At 52.8% G+C, this 26,627-nt stretch overlaps 1 protein-coding gene across 2 annotated transcripts in view; it reads right to left on the bottom strand.

Moving 5' to 3' along the window:
- MAPK15 (mitogen-activated protein kinase 15) overlaps nucleotides 1-26,627 on the bottom strand; it is a 163,968-nt gene that overhangs the window by 102,694 nt on the left and 34,647 nt on the right. Inside the window, exon 2 of one of the 2 annotated variants that reach the window (XM_069732105.1) lies at nucleotides 24,005-24,139. In XM_069732105.1, the coding sequence (XP_069588206.1) occupies nucleotides 24,005-24,073 (69 nt within the window). In that variant the 5' untranslated portion in view covers nucleotides 24,074-24,139. Of the gene's footprint in view, nucleotides 1-24,004; nucleotides 24,173-26,627 lie in introns of both variants that reach the window. The other variant, XM_069732106.1, reaches the window with a different exon arrangement.

Genomic DNA, 26,627 nt, shown 5'->3' with positions numbered 1-26,627 from the left:
GCACCTCACAGCCCCGCCTGACGTCACTAATACATCAGGAATCACACGGTACAGTCTCCCCACTATCACCAATATGGGAAGAACCGCACCTCACAGCCCCGCCTGACCTCACTAATACATCAGGGGTCACACGGTACAGTCTCCCCACTGTCACCAATATGGGAAGAACCGCACCTCACAGCCCCGCCTGACATCACTAATACATCAGGGGGTCACACAGTACAGTCTCCCCACTGTCACCAATATGTGAAGAACCGCACCTCACAGCCCCGCCTGACCTCACTAATACATCAGGGATCAGACAGTACAGTCTCCCCACTATCACCAATATGGGAAGAACCGCACCTCACAGCCCCGCCTGACCTCACTAATACATCAGGGATCACACGGTACAGTCTCCCCACTGTCACCAATATGGGAAGAACCGCACCTCACAGCCCCGCCTGACGTCACTAATACATCAGGGGTCACACGGTACAGTCTCCCCACTGTCACCAATATGGGAAGAACCGCACCTCACAGCCCCGCCTGATCTCACTAATACATCAGGGATCAGACAGTACAGTCTCCCCACTATCACCAATATGGGAAGAACCGCACCTCACAGCCCCGCCTGACCTCACTAATACATCAGGGATCACACGGTACAGTCTCCCCACTTTCACCAATATGTGAAGAACCGCACCTCACAGCCCCGCCTGACCTCACTAATACATCAGGGATCACACGGTACAGTCTCCCCACTTTCACCAATATGGGAAGAACCGCACCTCACAGCCCCGCCTGATCTCACTAATACATCAGGGATCAGACAGTACAGTCTCCCCACTGTCACCAATATGGGAAGAACCGCACCTCACAGCCCCGCCTGACCTCACTAATACATCAGGGATCACACGGTACAGTCTCCCCACTTTCACCAATATGGGAAGAACCGCACCTCACAGCCCCGCCTGACGTCACTAATACATCAGGGGTCACACGGTACAGTCTCCCCACTATCACCAATATGTGAAGAACCGCACCTCACAGCCCCGCCTGACCTCACTAATACATCAGGGATCACACAGTACAGTCTCCCCACTATCACCAATATGGGAAGAACCGCACCTCACAGCCCCGCCTGACGTCACTAATAATCAGGGATCACACAGTACAGTCTCCCCACTGTCACCAATATGTGAAGAACAGCACCTCACAGCCCCGCCTGGCATCACTAATACATCAGGGATCACACGGTACAGTCTCCCCACTGTCACCAATATGGAAAGAACCGCACTTCACAGCCCCGCCTGACGTCAGTAATACATCAGGGATCACACGGTACAGTCTCCCCACTGTCACCAATATGTGAAGAACAGCACCTCACAGCCCCGCCTGACATCACTAATACATCAGGGATCACACGGTACAGTCTCCCCACTGTCACCAATATGTGAAGAACCGCACTTCACAGCCCCGCCTGACCTCACTAATACATCAGGGGTCACACGGTACAGTCTCCCCACTGTCACCAATATGTGAAGAACCGCACCTCACAGCCCCACCTGATCTCACTAATACATCAGGGGTCACACGGTACAGTCTCCCCACTGTCACCAATATGTGAAGAACCGCACTTCACAGCCCCGCCTGACGTCACTAATACATCAGTGATCACACAGTACAGTCTCCCCACTATCACCAATATGGGAAGAACCGCACCTCACAGCCCCGCCTGACCTCACTAATACATCAGGGATCACACAGTACAGTCTCCCCACTATCACCAATATGGGAAGAACCGCACCTCACAGCCCCGCCTGACGTCACTAATAATCAGGGATCACACAGTACAGTCTCCCCACTGTCACCAATATGTGAAGAACAGCACCTCACAGCCCCGCCTGGCATCACTAATACATCAGGGATCACACGGTACAGTCTCCCCACTGTCACCAATATGGAAAGAACCGCACTTCACAGCCCCGCCTGACGTCAGTAATACATCAGGGATCACACGGTACAGTCTCCCCACTGTCACCAATATGTGAAGAACAGCACCTCACAGCCCCGCCTGGCATCACTAATACATCAGGGATCACACGGTACAGTCTCCCCACTGTCACCAATATGTGAAGAACCGCACTTCACAGCCCCGCCTGACCTCACTAATACATCAGGGGTCACACGGTACAGTCTCCCCACTGTCACCAATATGTGAAGAACCGCACCTCACAGCCCCACCTGATCTCACTAATACATCAGGGGTCACACGGTACAGTCTCCCCACTGTCACCAATATGTGAAGAACCGCACTTCACAGCCCCGCCTGACGTCACTAATACATCAGGGGTCACACGGTACAGTCTCCCCACTTTCACCAATATGGGAAGAACTGCACCTCACAGCCCCGCCTGACGTCACTAATAATCAGGGGTCACACGGTACAGTCTCCCTACTATCACCAATATGTGAAGAACCGCACCTCACAGCCCCGCCTGACGTCACTAATACATCAGGGGTCACACGGTACAGTCTCCCCACTGTCACCAATATGGGAAGAACCGCACCTCACAGCCCCGCCTGACGTCACTAATAATCAGGGGTCACACGGTACAGTCTCCCCACTGTCACCAATATGTGAAGAACCGCACTTCACAGCCCCGCCTGACGTCACTAATACATCAGGGGTCACACGGTACAGTCTCCCCACTTTCACCAATATGGGAAGAACCGCACCTCACAGCCCCGCCTGACGTCACTAATAATCAGGGGTCACACGGTACAGTCTCCCTACTATCACCAATATGTGAAGAACCGCACCTCACAGCCCCGCCTGACGTCACTAATACATCAGGGGTCACACGGTACAGTCTCCCCACTGTCACCAATATGGGAAGAACCGCACCTCACAGCCCCGCCTGACGTCACTAATAATCAGGGATCACACGGTACAGTCTCCCCACTGTCACCAATATGTGAAGAACCGCACCTCACAGCCCCGCCTGACGTCACTAATACATCAGGGATCACACGGTACAGTCTCCCCACTGTCACCAATATGTGAAGAACCGCACCTCACAGCCCTGCCTGACCTCACTAATACATCAGGGGTCACACGGTACAGTCTCCCCACTGTCACCAATATGGGAAGAACCGCACCTCACAGCCCCGCCTGACGTCACTAATACATCAGGGATCACACGGTACAGTCTCCCTACTGTCACCAATATGGGAAGAACCGCACCTCACAGCCCCGCCTGACCTCACTAATACATCAGGGATCACACGGTACAGTCTCCCCACTTTCACCAATATGTGAAGAACCGCACCTCACAGCCCTGCCTGACCTCACTAATACATCAGGGGTCACACGGTACAGTCTCCCTACTATCACCAATATGTGAAGAACCGCACCTCACAGCCCTGCCTGACCTCACTAATACATCAGGGGTCACACGGTACAGTCTCCCCACTGTCACCAATATGTGAAGAACCGCACTTCACAGCCCCGCCTGACGTCACTAATACATCAGGGGTCACACGGTACAGTCTCCCCACTTTCACCAATATGTGAAGAACCGCACCTCACAGCCCTGCCTGACCTCACTAATACATCAGGGATCACATGGTACAGTCTCCCCACTGTCACCAATATGGGAAGAACCGCACCTCACAGCCCCGCCTGACATAACTAATACATCAGGAATCACACGGTACAGTCTCCCCACTGTCACCAATATGTGAAGAACCGCACCTCACAGCCCCGCCTGACGTCACTAATAATCAGGGATCACACAGTACAGTCTCCCCACTGTCACCAATATGTGAAGAACCGCACCTCACAGCCCCGCCTGACATCACTAATACATCAGGGATCACACGGTACAGTCTCCCCACTGTCACCAATATGTGAAGAACCGCACCTCACAGCCCCGCCTGAAATCACTAATACATCAGGGATCACACGGTACAGTCTCCCCACTGTCACCAATATGTGAAGAACCGCACTTCACAGCCCCGCCTGACCTCACTAATACATCAGGGGTCACACGGTACAGTCTCCCCACTGTCACCAATATGTGAAGAACCGCACTTCACAGCCCCGCCTGACGTCACTAATACATCAGGGGTCACACGGTACAGTCTCCCCACTTTCACCAATATGGGAAGAACCGCACCTCACAGCCCCGCCTGACGTCACTAATACATCAGGGGTCACACGGTACAGTCTCCCCACTGTCACCAATATGTGAAGAACCGCACCTCACAGCCCCGCCTGACGTCACTAATAATCAGGGGTCACACGGTACAGTCTCCCTACTATCACCAATATGTGAAGAACCGCACCTCACAGCCCCGCCTGACGTCACTAATACATCAGGGGTCACACGGTACAGTCTCCCCACTGTCACCAATATGTGAAGAACCGCACCTCACAGCCCCGCCTGACGTCACTAATAATCAGGGGTCACACGGTACAGTCTCCCTACTATCACCAATATGGGAAGAACCGCACCTCACAGCCCCGCCTGACGTCACTAATAATCAGGGGTCACACGGTACAGTCTCCCTACTATCACCAATATGTGAAGAACCGCACCTCACAGCCCCGCCTGACGTCACTAATAATCAGGGGTCACACGGTACAGTCTCCCTACTATCACCAATATGTGAAGAACCGCACCTCACAGCCCCGCCTGACGTCACTAATAATCAGGGGTCACACGGTACAGTCTCCCTACTATCACCAATATGGGAAGAACCGCACCTCACAGCCCCGCCTGACGTCACTAATACATCAGGGGTCACACGGTACAGTCTCCCCACTGTCACCAATATGGGAAGAACCGCACCTCACAGCCCCGCCTGACCTCACTAATACATCAGAGGGTCACACGGCACAGTCTCCCCACTGTCACCAATATGTGAAGAACCGCACCTCACAGCCCCGCCTGACCTCACTAATAATCAGGGATCACACGGTACAGTCTCCCCACTGTCACCAATATGTGAAGAACCGCACCTCACAGCCCCGCCTGACGTCACTAATAATCAGGGGTCACACGGTACAGTCTCCCCACTGTCACCAATATGTGAAGAACCGCACCTCACAGCCCCGCCTGACGTCACTAATAATCAGGGGTCACACGGTACAGTCTCCCTACTATCACCAATATGTGAAGAACCGCACCTCACAGCCCCGCCTGACGTCACTAATACATCAGGGGTCACACGGTACAGTCTCCCCACTGTCACCAATATGGGAAGAACCGCACCTCACAGCCCCGCCTGACGTCACTAATAATCAGGGGTCACACGGTACAGTCTCCCTACTATCACCAATATGTGAAGAACCGCACCTCACAGCCCCGCCTGACGTCACTAATAATCAGGGGTCACACGGTACAGTCTCCCCACTTTCACCAATATGGGAAGAACCGCACCTCACAGCCCCGCCTGACGTCACTAATAATCAGGGGTCACACGGTACAGTCTCCCTACTATCACCAATATGTGAAGAACCGCACCTCACAGCCCCGCCTGACGTCACTAATACATCAGGGGTCACACGGTACAGTCTCCCCACTGTCACCAATATGGGAAGAACCGCACCTCACAGCCCCGCCTGACGTCACTAATAATCAGGGGTCACACGGTACAGTCTCCCCACTGTCACCAATATGGGAAGAACCGCACCTCACAGCCCCGCCTGACGTCACTAATACATCAGGGATCACACGGTACAGTCTCCCCACTTTCACCAATATGTGAAGAACCGCACCTCACAGCCCCGCCTGAAATCACTAATACATCAGGGATCACACGGTACAGTCTCCCCACTGTCACCAATATGTGAAGAACCGCACTTCACAGCCCCGCCTGACCTCACTAATACATCAGGGGTCACACGGTACAGTCTCCCCACTGTCACCAATATGTGAAGAACCGCACCTCACAGCCCTGCCTGACCTCACTAATACATCAGGGGTCACACGGTACAGTCTCCCCACTGTCACCAATATGTGAAGAACCGCACTTCACAGCCCCGCCTGACGTCACTAATACATCAGGGGTCACACGGTACAGTCTCCCCACTTTCACCAATATGGGAAGAACCGCACCTCACAGCCCCGCCTGACGTCACTAATAATCAGGGGTCACACGGTACAGTCTCCCTACTATCACCAATATGTGAAGAACCGCACCTCACAGCCCCGCCTGACGTCACTAATACATCAGGGGTCACACGGTACAGTCTCCCCACTGTCACCAATATGGGAAGAACCGCACCTCACAGCCCCGCCTGACGTCACTAATACATCAGGGATCACACGGTACAGTCTCCCCACTGTCACCAATATGTGAAGAACCGCACCTCACAGCCCTGCCTGACCTCACTAATACATCAGGGGTCACACGGTACAGTCTCCCCACTTTCACCAATATGGGAAGAACCGCACCTCACAGCCCCGCCTGACCCCACTAATACATCAGGGGTCACACGGTACAGTCTCCCCACTTTCACCAATATGGGAAGAACAGCACCTCACAGCCCCGCCTGACATCACTAATAATCAGGGATCACACGGTACAGTCTCCCCACTGTCACCAATATGGGAAGAACCGCACCTCAGAGCCCCGCCTGACGTCACTAATAATCAGGGGTCACACAGTACAGTCTCCCCACTTTCACCAATATGTGAAGAACCGCACCTCACAGCCCCGCCTGATCTCACTATACATCAGGGGTCACACGGTACAGTCTCCCAACTTTCACCAATATGGGAAGAACCGCACCTCACAGCCCCGCCTGACATCACTAATAATCAGGGATCACACGGTACAGTCTCCCCACTGTCACCAATATGTGAAGAACCGCACCTCACAGCCCCACCTGACGTCACTAATAATCAGGGGTCACACAGTACAGTCTCCCCACTTTCACCAATATGTGAAGAACCGCACCTCACAGCCCCGCCTGACGTCACTAATACATCGGGGATCACACGGTACAGTCTCCCCACTGTCACCAATATGTGAAGAACCGCACCTCACAGCCCCGCCTGACAACACTAATAATCACTGTCCAGCTCAAAAATATCTCCAGGATCCGTCCTTTCCTCAACCCCCAATCTACTAAAATGCTTGTGCACGCCCTCATCATTTCCCGCCTTGACTACTGCAACATCCTTTTCTGTGGCCTCCCTGCTAACACCCTTGCACCTCTCCAGTCCATCCTTAACTCTGCTGCCCGACTAATCCATCTCTCTCCTCGCTACTCCTCCGCTTCCCCCCTCTGCAAATCTCTTCACTGGCTCCCATTCCCTCAGCGTATCCAGTTCAAATTGCTAATACTGACCTACAAAGCCATCCACAACCTGTCTCCTCCATATATCTCTGAACTAATCTCTCGATATCTTCCCTCACGTGACCTCCGGTCCTCCCAAGACCTCCTTCTCTCCTCCACACTTATTCGCTCCTCATCCAATCGCCTCCAAGACTTCTCCCGAATATCCCTCATCCTCTGGAACTCTCTGCCCCAATACGTCCGACTATCAACCACAGTCGGATCCTTCAGACGGAACCTGAAAACTCATCTCTTCAGGAAAGCCTACAGCCTGCACTGACACCGCTGCTGCCTCATCACCAACGAAGCTACCGCCTCACCAACACCGGAGCTACCGCCTCACCAACACCGGAGCTACCGCCTCACCAACACCAGAGCTACCGCCTCACCAACACCGGAGCTCCTGCAACCCTCAACCTACTGTCTCCTTCCCCATAATCCTGTAGAATGTAAGCCTGCAAGGGCAGGGTCCTCGCCCCTCTGTATCAGTCCGTCATTGTTAGTTTGTTTACTGTATGTGATATTTGTAACTTGTATGTAACCCCTTCTCATGTACAGCACCATGGAATCAATGGTGTATATAAATAAATAATAATAATAATAATAAAAAATAATAATAATAATCAGGGATCACACGGTTCAGTCTCCCCACTGTCACCAATATGTGAAGAACCGCACCTCACAGCCCCGCCTGACCTCACTAATACATCAGGGATCACACGGTACAGTCTGCCCACTGTCACCAATATGTGAAGAACCGCACCTCACAGCCCCGCCTGACGTCACTAATACATCAGGGATCACATGGTACAGTCTCCCCACTGTCACCAATATGTGAAGAACCGCACCTCACAGCCCCGCCTGACCTCACTAATACATCAGGGGTCACACGGTACAGTCTCCCTACTATCACCAATATGGGAAGAACCGCACCTCACAGCCCCGCCTGACGTCACTAATAATCAGGGATCACACGGTACAGTCTCCCCACTGTCACCAATAAGGGAAGAACCGCACCTCACAGCCCCGCCTGACGTCACTAATACATCAGGGATCACACGGTACAGTCTCCCCACTATCACCAATATGTGAAGAACCGCACCTCACAGCCCCGCCTGACATCACTAATAATCAGGGATCACACAGTACAGTCTCCCCACTATCACCAATATGGGAAGAACCGCACCTCACAGCCCCGCCTGACGTCACTAATACATCAGGGATCACACGGTACAGTCTCCCCACTATCACCAATATGGGAAGAACCGCACCTCACAGCCCCGCCTGACATCACTAATAATCAGGGATCACACGGTACAGTCTCCCCACTGTCACCAATATGTGAAGAACCGCACCTCACAGCCCTGCCTCACCTCACTAATACATCAGGGGTCACACGGTACAGTCTCCCCACTGTCACCAATATGTGAAGAACCGCACCTCACAGCCCCGCCTGACGTCACTAATACATCAGGGATCACACGGTACAGTCTCCCCACTATCACCAATATGTGAAGAACCGCACCTCACAGCCCCGCCTGACGTCACTAATAATCAGGGGTCACACGGTACAGTCTCCCCACTATCACCAATATGTGAAGAACCGCACCTCACAGCCCCGCCTGACCTCACTAATACATCAGGGATCACACGGTACAGTCTCCCCACTTTCACCAATATGTGAAGAACCGCACCTCACAGCCCCGCCTGACCTCACTAATACATCAGGGGTCACACGGTACAGTCTCCCCACTGTCACCAATATGTGAAGAACCGCACTTCACAGCCCCGCCTGATCTCACTAATACATCAGGGATCAGACAGTACAGTCTCCCCACTTTCACCAATATGGGAAGAACCGCACCTCACAGCCCTGCCTGACGTTACTAATACATCAGGGGTCACATGGTACAGTCTCCCCACTGTCACCAATATGTGAAGAACGGCACCTCACAGCCCCGCCTGACGTCACTAATACATCAGGGATCACATGGTACAGTCTCCCCACTGTCACCAATATGTGAAGAACGGCACCTCACAGCCCCGCCTGACATCACTAATACATCAGGGATCACACGGTACAGTCTCCCCACTGTCACCAATATGTGAAGAACCGCACCTCACAGCCCCGCCTGACGTCACTAATACATCAGGGGATCACACGGTACAGTCTCCCCACTATCACCAATATGTGAAGAACCGCACCTCACAGCCCCGCCTGACCTCACTAATACATCAGGGATCACACGGTACAGTCTCCCCACTTTCACCAATATGTGAAGAACCGCACCTCACAGCCCCGCCTGACCTCACTAATACATCAGGGATCACACAGTACAGTCTCCCCACTTTCACCAATATGTGAAGAACCGCACCTCACAGCCCCGCCTGACGTCACTAATACATCAGGGATCACACGGTACAGTCTCCCCACTATCACCAATATGGGAAGAACCGCACCTCACAGCCCCGCCTGAAGTCACTAATAATCAGGGATCACACGGTACAGTCTCCCCACTTTCACCAATATGGGAAGAACCGCACCTCACAGCCCCGCCTGACGTCACTAATACATCAGGGATCACACGGCACAGTCTCCCCACTGTCACCAATATGTGAAGAACCGCACCTCACAGCCCCGCCTGACGTCACTAATACATCAGGGGTCACACGGTACAGTCTCCCCACTGTCACCAATATGTGAAGAACCGCACCTCACAGCCCCGCCTGACGTCACTAACAATCAGGGATCACACAGTACAGTCTCCCCACTATCACCAATATGGGAAGAACCGCACCTCACAGCCCCGCCTGACGTCACTAATACATCAGGGGATCACACAGTACAGTCTCCCCACTTTCACCAATATGTGAAGAACCGCACCTCACAGCCCCGCCTGACGTCACTAATACATCAGGGATCACACGGTACAGTCTCCCCACTATCACCAATATGGGAAGAACCGCACCTCACAGCCCCGCCTGAAGTCACTAATAATCAGGGATCACACGGTACAGTCTCCCCACTTTCACCAATATGGGAAGAACCGCACCTCACAGCCCCGCCTGACGTCACTAATACATCAGGGATCACACGGCACAGTCTCCCCACTGTCACCAATATGGGAAGAACCGCACCTCACAGCCCCGCCTGACGTCACTAACAATCAGGGATCACACAGTACAGTCTCCCCACTATCACCAATATGGGAAGAACCGCACCTCACAGCCCCGCCTGACGTCACTAACAATCAGGGATCACACAGTACAGTCTCCCCACTTTCACCAATATGGGAAGAACCGCACCTCACAGCCCCGCCTGACGTCACTAACAATCAGGGATCACACAGTACAGTCTCCCCACTGTCACCAATATGGGAAGAACCGCACCTCACAGCCCCGCCTGACGTCACTAACAATCAGGGATCACACAGTACAGTCTCCCCACTATCACCAATATGGGAAGAACCGCACCTCACAGCCCCGCCTGACGTCACTAATAATCAGGGATCACACGGTACAGTCTCCCCACTTTCACCAATATGGGAAGAACCGCACCTCACAGCCCCGCCTGACGTCACTAACAATCAGGGATCACACAGTACAGTCTCCCCACTATCACCAATATGGGAAGAACCGCACCTCACAGACCCGCCTGATCTCACTAATACATCAGGGATCACACGGTACAGTCTCCCCACTGTCACCAATATGGGAAGAATCGCACCTCACAGCCCTGCCTGACGTCACTAATACATCAGGGATCACACGGCACAGTCTCCCCACTGTCACCAATATGGGAAGAACCGCACCTCACAGCCCCGCCTGACATCACTAATACATCAGGGATCACACGGCACAGTCTCCCCACTGTCACCAATATGTGAAGAACCGCACCTCACAGCCCTGCCTGACCTCACTAATACATCAGGGATCACACGGTACAGTCTCCCCACTGTCACCAATATGTGAAGAACCGAACCTCACAGCCCCGCCTGACATCACTAATACATCAGGGATCACACGGTACAGTCTCCCCACTTTCACCAATATGGGAAGAACCGCACCTCACAGCCCCGCCTGACGTCACTAATACATCAGGGATCACACAGTACAGTCTCCCCACTGTCACCAATATGTGAAGAACCGCACCTCACAGCCCCGCCTGACCTCACTAATACATCAGGGATCACACAGTACAGTCTCCCCACTTTCACCAATATGGGAAGAACCGCACCTCACAGCCCCGCCTGACGTCACTAATACATCAGGGATCACACAGTACAGTCTCCCCACTGTCACCAATATGTGAAGAACCGCACCTCACAGCCCCGCCTGACATCACTAATACATCAGGGATCACACGGTACAGTCTCCGTACTGTCACCAATATGGGAAGAACCGCACCTCACAGCCCCGCCTGACCTCACTAATAATCAGGGGTCACACGGTACAGTCTCCCCACTGTCACCAATATGGGAAGAACCGCACCTCACAGCCCCGCCTGACGTCACTAATAAATCAGGGATCACACGGTACAGTCTCCCCACTGTCACCAATATGTGAAGAACTGCACCTCACAGCCCCGCCTGACATCACTAATACATCAGGGATCACACGGTACAGTCTCCCCACTGTCACCAATATGGGAAGAACTGCACCTCACAGCCCCGCCTGACATCACTAATACATCAGGGATCACACGGTATAGTCTTCCCACTATCACCAATATGGGAAGAACCGCACCTCACAGCCCCGCCTGACGTCACTAATACATCAGGGGATCACACAGTACAGTCTCCGTACTGTCACCAATATGTGAAGAACCGCACCTCACAGCCCCGCCTGACCTCACTAATAATCAGGGGTCACACGGTACAGTCTCCCCACTGTCACCAATATGGGAAGAACCGCACCTCACAGCCCCGCCTGACGTCACTAATAAATCAGGGATCACACGGTACAGTCTCCCCACTGTCACCAATATGTGAAGAACTGCACCTCACAGCCCCGCCTGACATCACTAATACATCAGGGATCACACGGTACAGTCTCCCCACTGTCACCAATATGGGAAGAACTGCACCTCACAGCCCCGCCTGACGTCACTAATACATCAGGGGATCACACAGTACAGTCTCCCCACTTTCACCAATATGTGAAGAACCGCACCTCACAGCCCCGCCTGACATCACTCATACATCAGGGATCACATGGTACAGTCTCCCCACTGTCACCAATATGGGAAGAACCGCACCTCACAGCCCCACCTGACGTCACTAATACATCAGGGATCACACGTACATTCTCCCCACTGTCACCAATATGAGAAGAACCGCACCTCACAGCCCCGCCTGACATCACTAATACATCAGGGATCACACGGTACAGTCTCCCCACTGTCACCAATATGGGAAGAACCGCACCTCACAGCCCCGCCTGACGTCACTAATAATCAGGGATCACAAGGTACAGTCTCCCCACTGTCACCAATATGGGAAGAACCGCACCTCACAGCCCCGCCTGACGTCACTAATACATCAGGGATCACAAGGTACAGTCTCCGTACTGTCACCAATATGGGAAGAACCGCACCTCACAGCCCCGCCTGATCTCACTAATACATCAGGGATCACACAGTACAGTCTCCCCACTGTCACCAATATGGGAAGAACCGCACCTCACAGCCCCGCCTGACAACACTAATACATCAGGGATCAGACAGTACAGTCTCCCCACTGTCACCAATATGGGAAGAACTGCACCTCACAGCCCCGCCTGACGTCACTAATACATCAGGGATCACACGGTACAGTCTCCCCACTGTCACCAATATGTGAAGAACCGCACCTCACAGCCCCGCCTGACGTCACTAATACATCAGGGATCAGACAGTACAGTCTCCCCACTGTCACCAATATGTGAAGAACCGCACCTCACAGCCCCGCCTGACGTCACTAATACATCAGGGATCACACAGTACAGTCTCCCCACTGTCACCAATATGGGAAGAACCGCACCTCACAGCCCCGCCTGACAACACTAATACATCAGGGATCAGACAGTACAGTCTCCCCACTTTCACCAATATGTGAAGAACGGCACCTCACAGCCCCGCCTGACGTCACTAATACATCAGGGATCACACGGTACAGTCTCCCCACTTTCACCAATATGTGAAGAACGGCACCTCACAGCCCCGCCTGACGTCACTAATACATCAGGGATCACACGGCACAGTCTCCCCACTGTCACCAATATGTGAAGAACGGCACCTCACAGCCCCGCCTGACATCACTAATACATCAGGGATCACACGGTACAGTCTCCCCACTGTCACCAATATGGGAAGAACTGCACCTCACAGCCCCGCCTGACGTCACTAATACATCAGGGATCACACAGTACAGTCTCCCCACTGTCACCAATATGGGAAGAACCGCACCTCACAGCCCCGCCTGACGTCACTAATACATCAGGGATCACAAGGTACAGTCTCCGTACTGTCACCAATATGGGAAGAACCGCACCTCACAGCCCCGCCTGACATCACTAATACATCAGGGATCAGACAGTACAGTCTCCCCACTGTCACCAATATGGGAAGAACTGCACCTCACAGCCCCGCCTGACGTCACTAATACATCAGGGATCACACAGTACAGTCTCCCCACTGTCACCAATATGGGAAGAACCGCACCTCACAGCCCCGCCTGACGTCACTAATACATCAGGGATCACAAGGTACAGTCTCCCCACTGTCACCAATATGTGAAGAACCGCACCTCACAGCCCCGCCTGACATCACTAATACATCAGGGATCAGACAGTACAGTCTCCCCACTGTCACCAATAAGGGAAGAACCGCACCTCACAGCCCCGCCTGACCTCACTAATACATCAGGGGTCACACAGTACAGTCTCCCCACTGTCACCAATATGGGAAGAACTGCACCTCACAGCCCCGCCTGACGTCACTAATACATCAGGGATCACACAGTACAGTCTCCGTACTGTCACCAATATGGGAAGAACCGCACCTCACAGCCCCGCCTGACATCACTAATACATCAGGGATCAGACAGTACAGTCTCCTCACTGTCACCAATATGGGAAGAACTGCACCTCACAGCCCCGCCTGACGTCACTAATACATCAGGGATCACACAGTACAGTCTCCCCACTGTCACCAATATGGGAAGAACCGCACCTCACAGCCCCGCCTGACGTCACTAATACATCAGGGATCACAAGGTACAGTCTCCGTACTGTCACCAATATGGGAAGAACCGCACCTCACAGCCCCGCCTGACATCACTAATACATCAGGGGATCACACAGTACAGTCTCCCCACTTTCACCAATATGTGAAGAACCGCACCTCACAGCCCGCCTGACGTCACTAATACATCAGGGATCACATGGTACAGTCTCCCCACTGTCACCAATATGTGAAGAACCGCACCTCACAGCCCCGCCTGACGTCACTAATACATCAGGGATCACATGGTACAGTCTCCCCACTGTCACCAATATGTGAAGAACCGCACCTCACAGCCCCGCCTGACGTCACTAATAATCAGGGGGTCACATGGTACAGTCTCCCCACTGTCACCAATATGTGAAGAACCGCACCTCACAGCCCTGCCTGACAACACTAATACATCAGGGGTCACACGGTACAGTCTCCCCACTGTCACCAATATGGGAAGAACCGCACCTCACAGCCCCGCCTGACATCACTAATACATCAGGGGATCACACAGTACAGTCTCCCCACTGTCACCAATATGTGAAGAACCGCACCTCACAGCCCTGCCTGACAACACTAATACATCAGGGGTCACACGGTACAGTCTCCCCACTGTCACCAATATGGGAAGAACCGCACCTCACAGCCCCGCCTGACGTCACTAATACATCAGGGATCACAAGGTACAGTCTCCGTACTGTCACCAATATGGGAAGAACCGCACCTCACAGCCCCGCCTGACATCACTAATACATCAGGGGATCACACAGTACAGTCTCCCCACTTTCACCAATATGTGAAGAACCGCACCTCACAGCCCCGCCTGACGTCACTAATACATCAGGGATCACACGGTACAGTCTCCCCACTGTCACCAATAAGGGAAGAACCGCACCTCACAGCCCCGCCTGACATCACTAATACATCAGGGATCACACGGTACAGTCTCCCCACTGTCACCAATATGGGAAGAACGGCACCTCACAGCCCCGCCTGACGTCACTAATACATCAGGGATCACACTGTACAGTCTCCCCACTGTCACCAATATGGGAAGAACCGCACCTCACAGCCCCGCCTGACGTCACTAATACATCAGGGATCACACGGTACAGTCTCCCCACTGTCACCAATATGTGAAGAACGGCACCTCACAGCCCCGCCTGACATCACTAATACATCAGGGATCACACGGTACAGTCTCCCCACTGTCACCAATATGTGAAGAATGGCACCTCACAGCCCCGCCTGACATCACTAATACATCAGGGATCACACGGTACAGTCTCCCCACTGTCACCAATATGTGAAGAACCGCACCTCACAGCCCGCCTGACGTCACTAATACATCAGGGGTCACACGGTACAGTCTCCCTACTATCACCAATATGTGAAGAACCGCACCTCACAGCCCCGCCTGACGTCACTAATAATCAGGGGTCACACGGTACAGTCTCCCCACTGTCACCAATATGTGAAGAACCGCACCTCACAGCCCCGCCTGACGTCACTAATAATCAGGGGTCACACGGTACAGTCTCCCCACTGTCACCAATATGTGAAGAACCGCACCTCACAGCCCCGCCTGACATCACTAATACATCAGGGATCACACAGTACAGTCTCCCCATTGTCACCAATATGGGAAGAACCGCACCTCACAGCCCCGCCTGACGTCACTAATACATCAGGGGTCACACGGTACAGTCTCCTGACTGTCACCAATATGGGAAGAACCGCACCTCACAGCCCCGCCTGACATCACTAATACATCAGGGATCACACGGTACAGTCTCCCCACTGTCACCAATATGGGAAGAACCGCACCTCACAGCCCCGCCTGACGTCACTAATACATCAGGGATCACAAGGTACAGTCTCCGTACTGTCACCAATATGGGAAGAACCGCACCTCACAGCCCCGCCTGACGTCACTAATACATCAGGGATCACAAGGTACAGTCTCCCCACTGTCACCAATATGGGAAGAATGGCACCTCACAGCCCCGCCTGACGTCACTAATACATCAGGGATCACACGGTACAGTCTCCCCACTGTCACCAATATGTGAAGAATGGCACCTCACAGCCCCGCCTGACCTCACTAATACATCAGGGATCACACGGTACAGTCTCCCCACTGTCACCAATATGTGAAGAACCGCACCTCACAGCCCGCCTGACGTCACTAATACATCAGGGGTCACACGGTACAGTCTCCCTACTATCACCAATATGTGAAGAACCGCACCTCACAGCCCCGCCTGACGTCACTAATAATCAGGGGTCACACGGTACAGTCTCCCCACTGTCACCAATATGTGAAGAACCGCACCTCACAGCCCTGCCTGACATCACTAATACATCAGGGATCACACAGTACAGTCTCCCCACTGTCACCAATATGGGAAGAACCGCACCTCACAGCCCCGCCTGACGTCACTAATACATCAGGGGTCACACGGTACAGTCTCCCCACTGTCACCAATATGGGAAGAACCGCACCTCACAGCCCCGCCTGACATCACTAATACATCAGGGATCACACGGTACAGTCTCCCCACTGTCACCAATATGTGAAGAATGGCACCTCACAGCCCCGCCTGACATCACTAATACATCAGGGATCACACGGTACAGTCTCCCCACTGTCACCAATATGGGAAGAACCGCACCTCACAGCCCCGCCTGACATCACTAATACATCAGGGATCACACGGTACAGTCTCCCCACTGTCACCAATATGTGAAGAACCGCACCTCACAGCCCCGCCTGACATCACTAATACATCAGGGATCACACGGTACAGTCTCCCCACTATCACCAATATGGGAAGAACCGCACCTCACAGCCCCGCCTGACCTCACTAATACATCAGGGGTCACACGGTACAGTCTCCCCACTGTCACCAATAAGGGAAGAACCGCACCTCACAGCCCCGCCTGACGTCACTAATACATTAGGGGGTCACACAGTACAGTCTCCCCACTGTCACCAATATGGGAAGAACCGCACCTCACAGCCCTGCCTGACGTCACTAATACATCAGGGATCACACAGTACAGTCTCCCTACTATCACCAATATGTGAAGAACCGCACCTCACAGCCCCGCCTGACATCACTAATAATCAGGGGGTCACACGGTACAGTCTCCCCACTATCACCAATATGGGAAGAACCGCACCTCACAGCCCCGCCTGACATCACTAATAATCAGGGGGTCACACGGTACAGTCTCCCCACTGTCACCAATATGGGAAGAACCGCACCTCACAGCCCCGCCTGACGTCACTAATACATCAGGGATCACACGGTACAGTCTCCCCACTGTCACCAATATGTGAAGAATGGCACCTCACAGCCCCGCCTGACCTCACTAATACATCAGGGATCACACGGTACAGTCTCCCCACTGTCACCAATATGTGAAGAACCGCACCTCACAGCCCGCCTGACGTCACTAATACATCAGGGGTCACACGGTACAGTCTCCCTACTATCACCAATATGTGAAGAACCGCACCTCACAGCCCCGCCTGACGTCACTAATAATCAGGGGTCACACGGTACAGTCTCCCCACTGTCACCAATATGTGAAGAACCGCACCTCACAGCCCTGCCTGACATCACTAATACATCAGGGATCACACAGTACAGTCTCCCCACTGTCACCAATATGGGAAGAACCGCACCTCACAGCCCCGCCTGACGTCACTAATACATCAGGGGTCACACGGTACAGTCTCCCCACTGTCACCAATATGGGAAGAATGGCACCTCACAGCCCCGCCTGACATCACTAATACATCAGGGATCACACGGTACAGTCTCCCCACTGTCACCAATATGTGAAGAACCGCACCTCACAGCCCGCCTGACGTCACTAATACATCAGGGATCACACGGTACAGTCTCCCCACTATCACCAATATGGGAAGAACCGCACCTCACAGCCCCGCCTGACGTCACTAATACATCAGGGGTCACACGGTACAGTCTCCCCACTGTCACCAATATGGGAAGAACCGCACCTCACAGCCCCGCCTGACGTCACTAATACATCAGGGATCACACAGTACAGTCTCCCCACTGTCACCAATATGGGAAGAACCGCACCTCACAGCCCCGCCTGACGTCACTAATACATCAGGGGTCACACGGTACAGTCTCCCCACTGTCACCAATATGGGAAGAACCGCACCTCACAGCCCCGCCTGACATCACTAATACATCAGGGATCACACGGTACAGTCTCCCCACTGTCACCAATATGTGAAGAATGGCACCTCACAGCCCCGCCTGACATCACTAATACATCAGGGATCACACGGTACAGTCTCCCCACTGTCACCAATATGTGAAGAACCGCACCTCACAGCCCCGCCTGACGTCACTAATAATCAGGGGTCACACGGTACAGTCTCCCCACTATCACCAATATGTGAAGAACCGCACCTCACAGCCCCGCCTGACGTCACTAATAAATCAGGGATCACACGGTACAGTCTCCCCACTGTCACCAATATGGGAAGAACCGCACCTCACAGCCCCGCCTGACATCACTAATACATCAGGGATCACACGGTACAGTCTCCCCACTGTCACCAATATGTGAAGAACCGCACCTCACAGCCCCGCCTGACATCACTAATACATCAGGGATCACACGGTACAGTCTCCCCACTGTCACCAATAAGGGAAGAACCGCACCTCACAGCCCCGCCTGACGTCACTAATACATTAGGGGGTCACACAGTACAGTCTCCCCACTGTCACCAATATGGGAAGAACCGCACCTCACAGCCCGCCTGACGTCACTAATACATCAGGGGTCACACGGTACAGTCTCCCTACTATCACCAATATGTGAAGAACCGCACCTCACAGCCCCGCCTGACGTCACTAATAATCAGGGGTCACACGGTACAGTCTCCCCACTGTCACCAATATGTGAAGAACCGCACCTCACAGCCCCGCCTGACGTCACTAATAATCAGGGGTCACACGGTACAGTCTCCCCACTGTCACCAATATGTGAAGAACCGCACCTCACAGCCCCGCCTGACGTCACTAACAATCAGGGGTCACACGGTACAGTCTCCCCACTATCACCAATATGTGAAGAACCGCACCTCACAGCCCTGCCTGACATCACTCATACATCAGGGATCACACAGTACAGTCTCCCCACTATCACCAATATGTGAAGAACCGCACCTCACAGCCCTGCCTGACCTCACTAATACATCAGGAATCACACGGTACAGTCTCCCCACTGTCACCAATATGGGAAGAACCGCACCTCACAGCCCCGCCTGACATCACTAATACATCAGGGATCACACGGTACAGTCTCCCCACTGTCACCAATATGTGAAGAACCGCACCTCACAGCCCGCCTGACATCACTAATACATCAGGGATCACACAGTACAGTCTCCCCACTGTCACCAATATGGGAAGAACCGCACCTCACAGCCCGCCTGACGTCACTAATACATCAGGGGTCACACGGTACAGTCTCCCCACTGTCACCAATATGGGAAGAACCGCACCTCACAGCCCCGCCTGACGTCACTAATACATCAGGGGTCACACGGTACAGTCTCCCTACTGTCACCAATATGGGAAGAACCGCACCTCACAGCCCGCCTGACGTCACTAATACATCAGGGGTCACACGGTACAGTCTCCCCACTGTCACCAATATGGGAAGAACCGCACCTCACAGCCCGCCTGACGTCACTAATACATCAGGGATCACACGGTACAGTCTCCCTACTGTCACCAATATGGGAAGAACCGCACCTCACAGCCCGCCTGACGTCACTAATACATCAGGGGTCACACGGTACAGTCTCCCCACTGTCACCAATATGGGGAGAACCGCACCTCACAGCCCCGCCTGACGTCACTAATACATCAGGGGTCACACGGTACAGTCTCCCTACTATCACCAATATGTGAAGAACCGCACCTCACAGCCCCGCCTGACCTCACTAATACATCAGGGATCACACAGTACAGTCTCCCCACTGTCACCAATATGTGAAGAACCGCACCTCACAGCCCGCCTGACGTCACTAATACATCAGGGATCACACAGTACAGTCTCCCCACTATCACCAATATGGGAAGAACCGCACCTCACAGCCCCGCCTGACATCACTAATACATCAGGGATCACACGGTTCAGTCTCCCCACTGTCACCAATATGGGAAGAACCGCACCTCACAGCCCCGCCTGACCTCACTAATACATCAGGGATCACACGGTACAGTCTCCCCACTGTCACCAATATGTGAAGAACCGCACCTCACAGCCCGCCTGACGTCACTAATACATCAGGGGTCACACGGTACAGTCTCCCCACTATCACCAATATGGGAAGAACCGCACCTCACAGCCCCGCCTGACGTCACTAATAATCAGGGGTCACACGGTACAGTCTCCCCACTGTCACCAATATGTGAAGAACCGCACCTCACAGCCCGCCTGACGTCACTAATACATCAGGGATCACACGGTACAGTCTCCCCACTGTCACCAATATGGGGAGAACCGCACCTCACAGCCCCGCCTGACCTCACTAATACATGGTTATAACTGAGCCAAACTCCAGCTCCATGTGAGGTTAAACCGAGAATAGGCACGTGTGGATTCGTGGATCAAGATAAAAGAGTAGCTCAGGGCAAAACTGGATATTTAATTGCCTTAAGGGCACACTAGACAATACAATATATACACATTGGTTATACAGATTGTGAGATAGCGCTCACTAACTGTTAGGAGAATACTCGCTTGGCAACGGGATAAATGCACGCGAGTACGGTTTTTAACACAAAACAGTATATCTGGTTTATTCAGGTATCATAAACCGCAACCACGAACAGTTCATTACATCACTTCATATACGGCTTCATCTCGCAGACACTAAACATGCGGGACCTTACTTTGTCCAGTTGCCATGGGTGATCGCATGCCGCACAGTTCATTAGTTCATAGAACACAATAAGCACCAACAGTCTGTGGAGGTACCTTACGGGAGCTCCTGCTCCACACGCTGACTCCTTGTAAGTTCTCTCTATCCTCTGGAGAAGCTGCCTTATGGGGATCGCCAACTTGCCTGGCCAGCACATGTCAGTCAGTTCCAGACCCACTGAAGGATGGTAGCTTCCCCAACACAATAGCCGTCATCGGCTCTGCAGATCCCTGGCCTCACCTCGTGCTCTTCAGGGATCCGGTCCACACAAAGGACCTCTCAACACAGAGGCCACTCAGGACCACGGCCTCATCAGGTGCTCTTCAGGGATCTGGTCCACACAAAGAACCTCCCAACACTCAGGCCACTCAGGATCACGGCCTCACCAGGTGCTCTTCAGGGATCCGGTCAACACTCTGGACCTCCCAACACCCAGGCCTTTCCTCTCACAGGACTTTCCAGCCAAGAGCCATTCAGGTTGCTTACACAGGAACCATGTGACCCACAACCTGGTCACATTACATAGGTGCGAGGTGTGTGTGTGTCTAGTCCGACCCGCCCAGCTCTCAAACTAGCCCGGCCAGCCTCCCTCTAAAACAACACAATTACTTGTGGGACTACCGGTCCCAGAACAACCTTACTTCAGCCTGACAGTGAAGAGCATCTTCCTCTGCGACACACATTCACAATAATGCCGGACTTTGTCTCATCACCACAGTTATGCCTGCGACTGCCATGCATTCCTATGGCCTCAATACGCCTCCATGCGGATTCTGGGGAGACCATGCAGCGCCCCCTACCTGTAACAGGGGTCACTGCATCACAATATACAATGGTCAGATATGCAAATACAGGTGATAGTACCATAAGTATAAGTGGAGGATACAAAAGGAAGTTACCAGTTGGATATTAGGCCTCGGTGCTGGCAGCCACATGGGAGGTGTGGGCTGCCAGCGATTTCCAGTTTCTTCTAACACAATACACGGAGTGACCTCCCTTAGAAGAGAAGAGTGGGCCACAACCTCACACGGGCAATTGACCCCTTGTTTGGTCACTCCCTTTCCCGCCCCCGGATGGTCCAAGCTTCCCTCTCCTTTGGTCTTGTAGCTGAAACTTCAAAACCTATGCTGGATCATAACTTCTCAATGGAAGTTAATGATGACGCGGTTTGCGCACCACCAGATCGAGCCGGGCCCCAGATATACTTATAGACCCAACACAGCTTTGCTACCTGGCTTCTACTAGCCATTCTATGTCTCTCCCCACCCCGGGATGCTAGAATGAGTTGAGATCCCAGAGGGCCTTTGTCTCATTCCAGAGATCTTGAAAATGTAACCGATATACGGCTAGGGTGTACAACAGCTCCATAACTCCTAACGAAATTAGTGCTCCCATCCATTGGGGGAACAGGGGATTCTATTAAGCAGTTAAGCAGATTGGGCTACCAGCAGGGGTTCATCCTACCAGAAAGACCTTTGTACCAGCCAGGCTGCTAGGGGTAGGAGTTTTTCCACTTGGAGCTTTTGAAGATGGACCACCTGCCAAGCTAGGTGCCCCTTCTCAGCTTCACATTTTGAAGGAGGTCTATAATCTCAGACCAAATATAATACAGTTGATTGCATGCAATTATATCCCCCATCCTCGTCACTTCTTCACCAGTACCCTCCACATCCCACCCCGAGGAGTAGCAGTCAGAGAGAGGTCACCCCCTGAGAGACAGAAGCAAGAGAAAGGGGGCGACCTCCAAGAAGCAGCGACAAGAAAGATGGTGAGCCCCAGCAGAGAGGCAGCAATACGAAAGAGGGAGCTACCCAAGAAAAGGGCAGTGGCAAGAGAGCGACGCTCCCCCAGAGAGGAAATCCCCTCCAAAGAGAGGACAAAGCCCTCAGGGGCAGCGGCAAGAGTGAGGACGTCCTACCCCCTGAGAGGCAGTGACACAACATGGCGCCAAGGGGCAGAGGCAAGAGAGGGTGCCCCCACAACAACCAGGAGAGAAGAAGCACGAGAGATGAAATCACTCATTAAGAGGCAACAGGGGATAGGGTACTTGTCACTAAGAGGCAGTGACTAGACTGGTTGCCCTCTCCCCGCGAAGGGCAACGACAAGAGAGGAAATCCCCCGACAGGCAACGACAAGAGAGGGGGCAAATATAGCAATCTTGGGCACAATTTTCTTGAAGACAAGAAATAAATGTAAAAGCAGGGTCCTCCCTCCTTATGTACGTGGGTGCCTTGTTTTTTGCTCATGTTTAGTTGTATTTGACTATATTTGCCCCGTATTCACATGTAAAGTGCAATGGAATAAACGGCGCTATAAAAATGTACAATAATAATAATAAAGTAAAAATGCTCGTCACCCGGGCAAAGAATGGGTTCAATAGCTAGTTATAAATATGTTATATACACACGGGCCACATATCCCGCTGGTGCTCACCCCTTTCCCGAGCCGTTTCTTGATCTGGTACTTCTGGGAGATGTGGTCCTCCACCTCAGGGCTGCTCATTGTGCTCCCTTCACCGGCACATTCATCAGCTACAGGCGGCAAAAAGTCAGCAATGTCCGGAGAGTCCTGTACACACAGGGCCGAAATTACATCCCCTGACTACAGAGGAGATGGGAAAAAGTCAGCAACACAGCACCCCAGCGGAAACAAACTGCCCACCCTACATCCAACTCGCAGAGTCCAGACCCCAACCCACCACCTGCCTCTCTGTAGTCAGTGTACAGGGGTCTGTGTCGCTCTGTAGTCAGTGTACAGGGGTCTGTGTCTCTCTGTAGTCAGTGTACAGAGGTCTGTGTCGCTCTGTAGTCAGTGTACAGAGGTCTGTGTCGCTCTGTAGTCAGTGTACAGAGGTCTGTGTCGCTCTGTAGTCAGTGTACAGGGGTCTGTGTCTCTCTGTAGTCAGTGTACAGAGGACTGTGTCTCTCTGTAGTCAGTGTACAGAGGTCTGTGTCGCTCTGTAGTCAGTGTACAGGGGTCTGTGTCGCTCTGTAGTCAGTGTACAGAGGTCTGTGTCGCTCTGTAGTCAGTGTACAGGGGTCTGTGTCTCTCTGTAGTCAGTGTACAGGGGTCTGTGTCTCTCTGTAGTCAGTGTACAGGGGTCTGTGTCTCTCTGTAGTCAGTGTACAGAGGTCTGTGTCTCTATGTAGTCAGTGTACAGGGGTCTGTGTCTCTATGTAGTCAGTGTACAGGGGTCTGTGTCGCTCTGTAGTCAGTGTACAGGGGTCTGTGTCTCTATGTAGTCAGTGTACAGGGGTCTGTGTCTCTCTCTGTAGTCAGTGTACAGGGGTCTGTGTCGCTCTGTAGTCAGTGTACAGGGGTCTGTGTCGCTCTGTAGTCAGTGTACAGAGGTCTGTGCCGCTCTGTAGTCAGTGTACAGGGGTCTGTGTTGCTCTGTAGTCAGTGTACATGGGTCTGTGTTGCTCTGCAGTCAGTGTACAGGGGTCTGTGTCTCTATGTAGTCAGTGTACAGAGGTCTGTGTTGCTCTGTAGTCAGTGTACAGGGGTCTGTGTCGCTCTGTAGTCAGTGTACAGAGGTCTGTGTCGCTCTGTAGTCAGTGTACAGGGGTCTGTGTTGCTCTGTAGTCAGTGTACAGGGGTCTGTGTCGCTCTGTAGTCAGTGTACAGGGGTCTGTGTTGCTCTGTAGTCAGTGTACAGGGGTCTGTGTTGCTCTGTAGTCAGTGTACAGGGGTCTGTGTCGCTCTGTAGTCAGTGTACAGGGGTCTGTGTTGCTCTGTAGTCAGTGTACATGGGTCTGTGTTGCTCTGTAGTCAGTGTACAGGGGTCTGTGTCTCTCTGTAGTCAGTGTACAGGGGTCTGTGTCGCTCTGTAGTCAGTGTACAGGGGTCTGTGTCTCTCTGTAGTCAGTGTACAGGGGTCTGTGTCTCTCTGCACAGGGGTCTGTCTCTCTCTGCACAGGGATCTGTCTCTCTCTGTACAGGGATCTGTCTCTCTCTGTACAGGGATCTGTCTCTCTCTGTACAGGGATCTGTCTCTCTCTGTATAGGGGTCTGTCTCAATGTATAGGGGTCTGTCTCAATGTATAGGGGTCTGTCTCAATGTATAGGGGTCTGTCTCTCTGTACAGGGGTCTGTCTCTCTCTGTATAGGGGTCTGTCTCTCTCTGTATAGGGGTCTGTCTCTCTCTGTACAGGGGTCTGTCTCTCTCTGTATAGGGGTCTGTCTCTCTCTTTTACAGGGGTCTGTCTCTCTCTGTATAGGAGTCTGTCTCTCTCTGTATAGGGGTCTGTCTCTCTGTATAGGGGTCTGTCTCTCTCTGTATAGGGGTCTGTCTCTCTGTATAGGGGTCTGTCTCTCTGTACAGGGGTCTGTCTCTCTCTGTATAGGGGTCTGTCTCTCTGTATAGGGGTCTGTCTCGGTCTGTCTCTCTCTGTACAGGGGTCTGTCTCTCTCTGTACAGGGGTCTGTCTCTCTCTGTACAGGGGTCTGTCTCTCTCTGTACAGGGGTCTGTCTCTCTGTACAGGGGTCTGTCTCTCTCTGTACAGTGGTCTGTCTCTCTCTGTATAGGGGTCTGTCTCTCTCTGTACAGTGGTCTGTCTCTCTCTGTATAGGGGTCTGTCTCTCTCTGTATAGGGGTCTGTCTCTCTCTGTATAGGGGTCTGTCTCTCTCTGTATAGGGGGTCTGTCTCTCTCTGTATAGGGGTCTGTCTCTCTATATAGGGGTCTGTCTCTCTCTGTATAGGGGGTCTGTCTCTCTCTGTATAGGGGTCTGTCTCTCTCTGTATAGTGGTCTGTCTCTATATAGGGGTCTGTCTCTCTCTGTATAGGGGTCTGTCTCTCTGTATAGGGGTCTGTCTCTCTCTGTATAGGGGTCTGTCTCTCTGTACAGGGGTCTGTCTCTCTCTGTATAGGGGTCTGTCTCTCTCTGTATAGGGGTATGTCTCTCAGTACAGGGGTCTGTCTCTCTGTACAGGGGTCTGTCTCTCTCTGTATAGGGGTCTGTTTCTCTCTGTATAGGGGTCTCTCTCTCTGTATAGGGGTTCTGTCTCTCTGTATAGGGGTCTGTCTCTCTATATAGGGGTCTGTCTCTCTGTA

The sequence above is a fragment of the Ranitomeya imitator genome, chromosome 6 (assembly GCF_032444005.1).
Source record: "Ranitomeya imitator isolate aRanImi1 chromosome 6, aRanImi1.pri, whole genome shotgun sequence".
Taxonomy (NCBI): Eukaryota; Metazoa; Chordata; class Amphibia; order Anura; family Dendrobatidae; genus Ranitomeya; species Ranitomeya imitator.
This window is presented reverse-complemented; position numbering and strand designations above follow the sequence as displayed.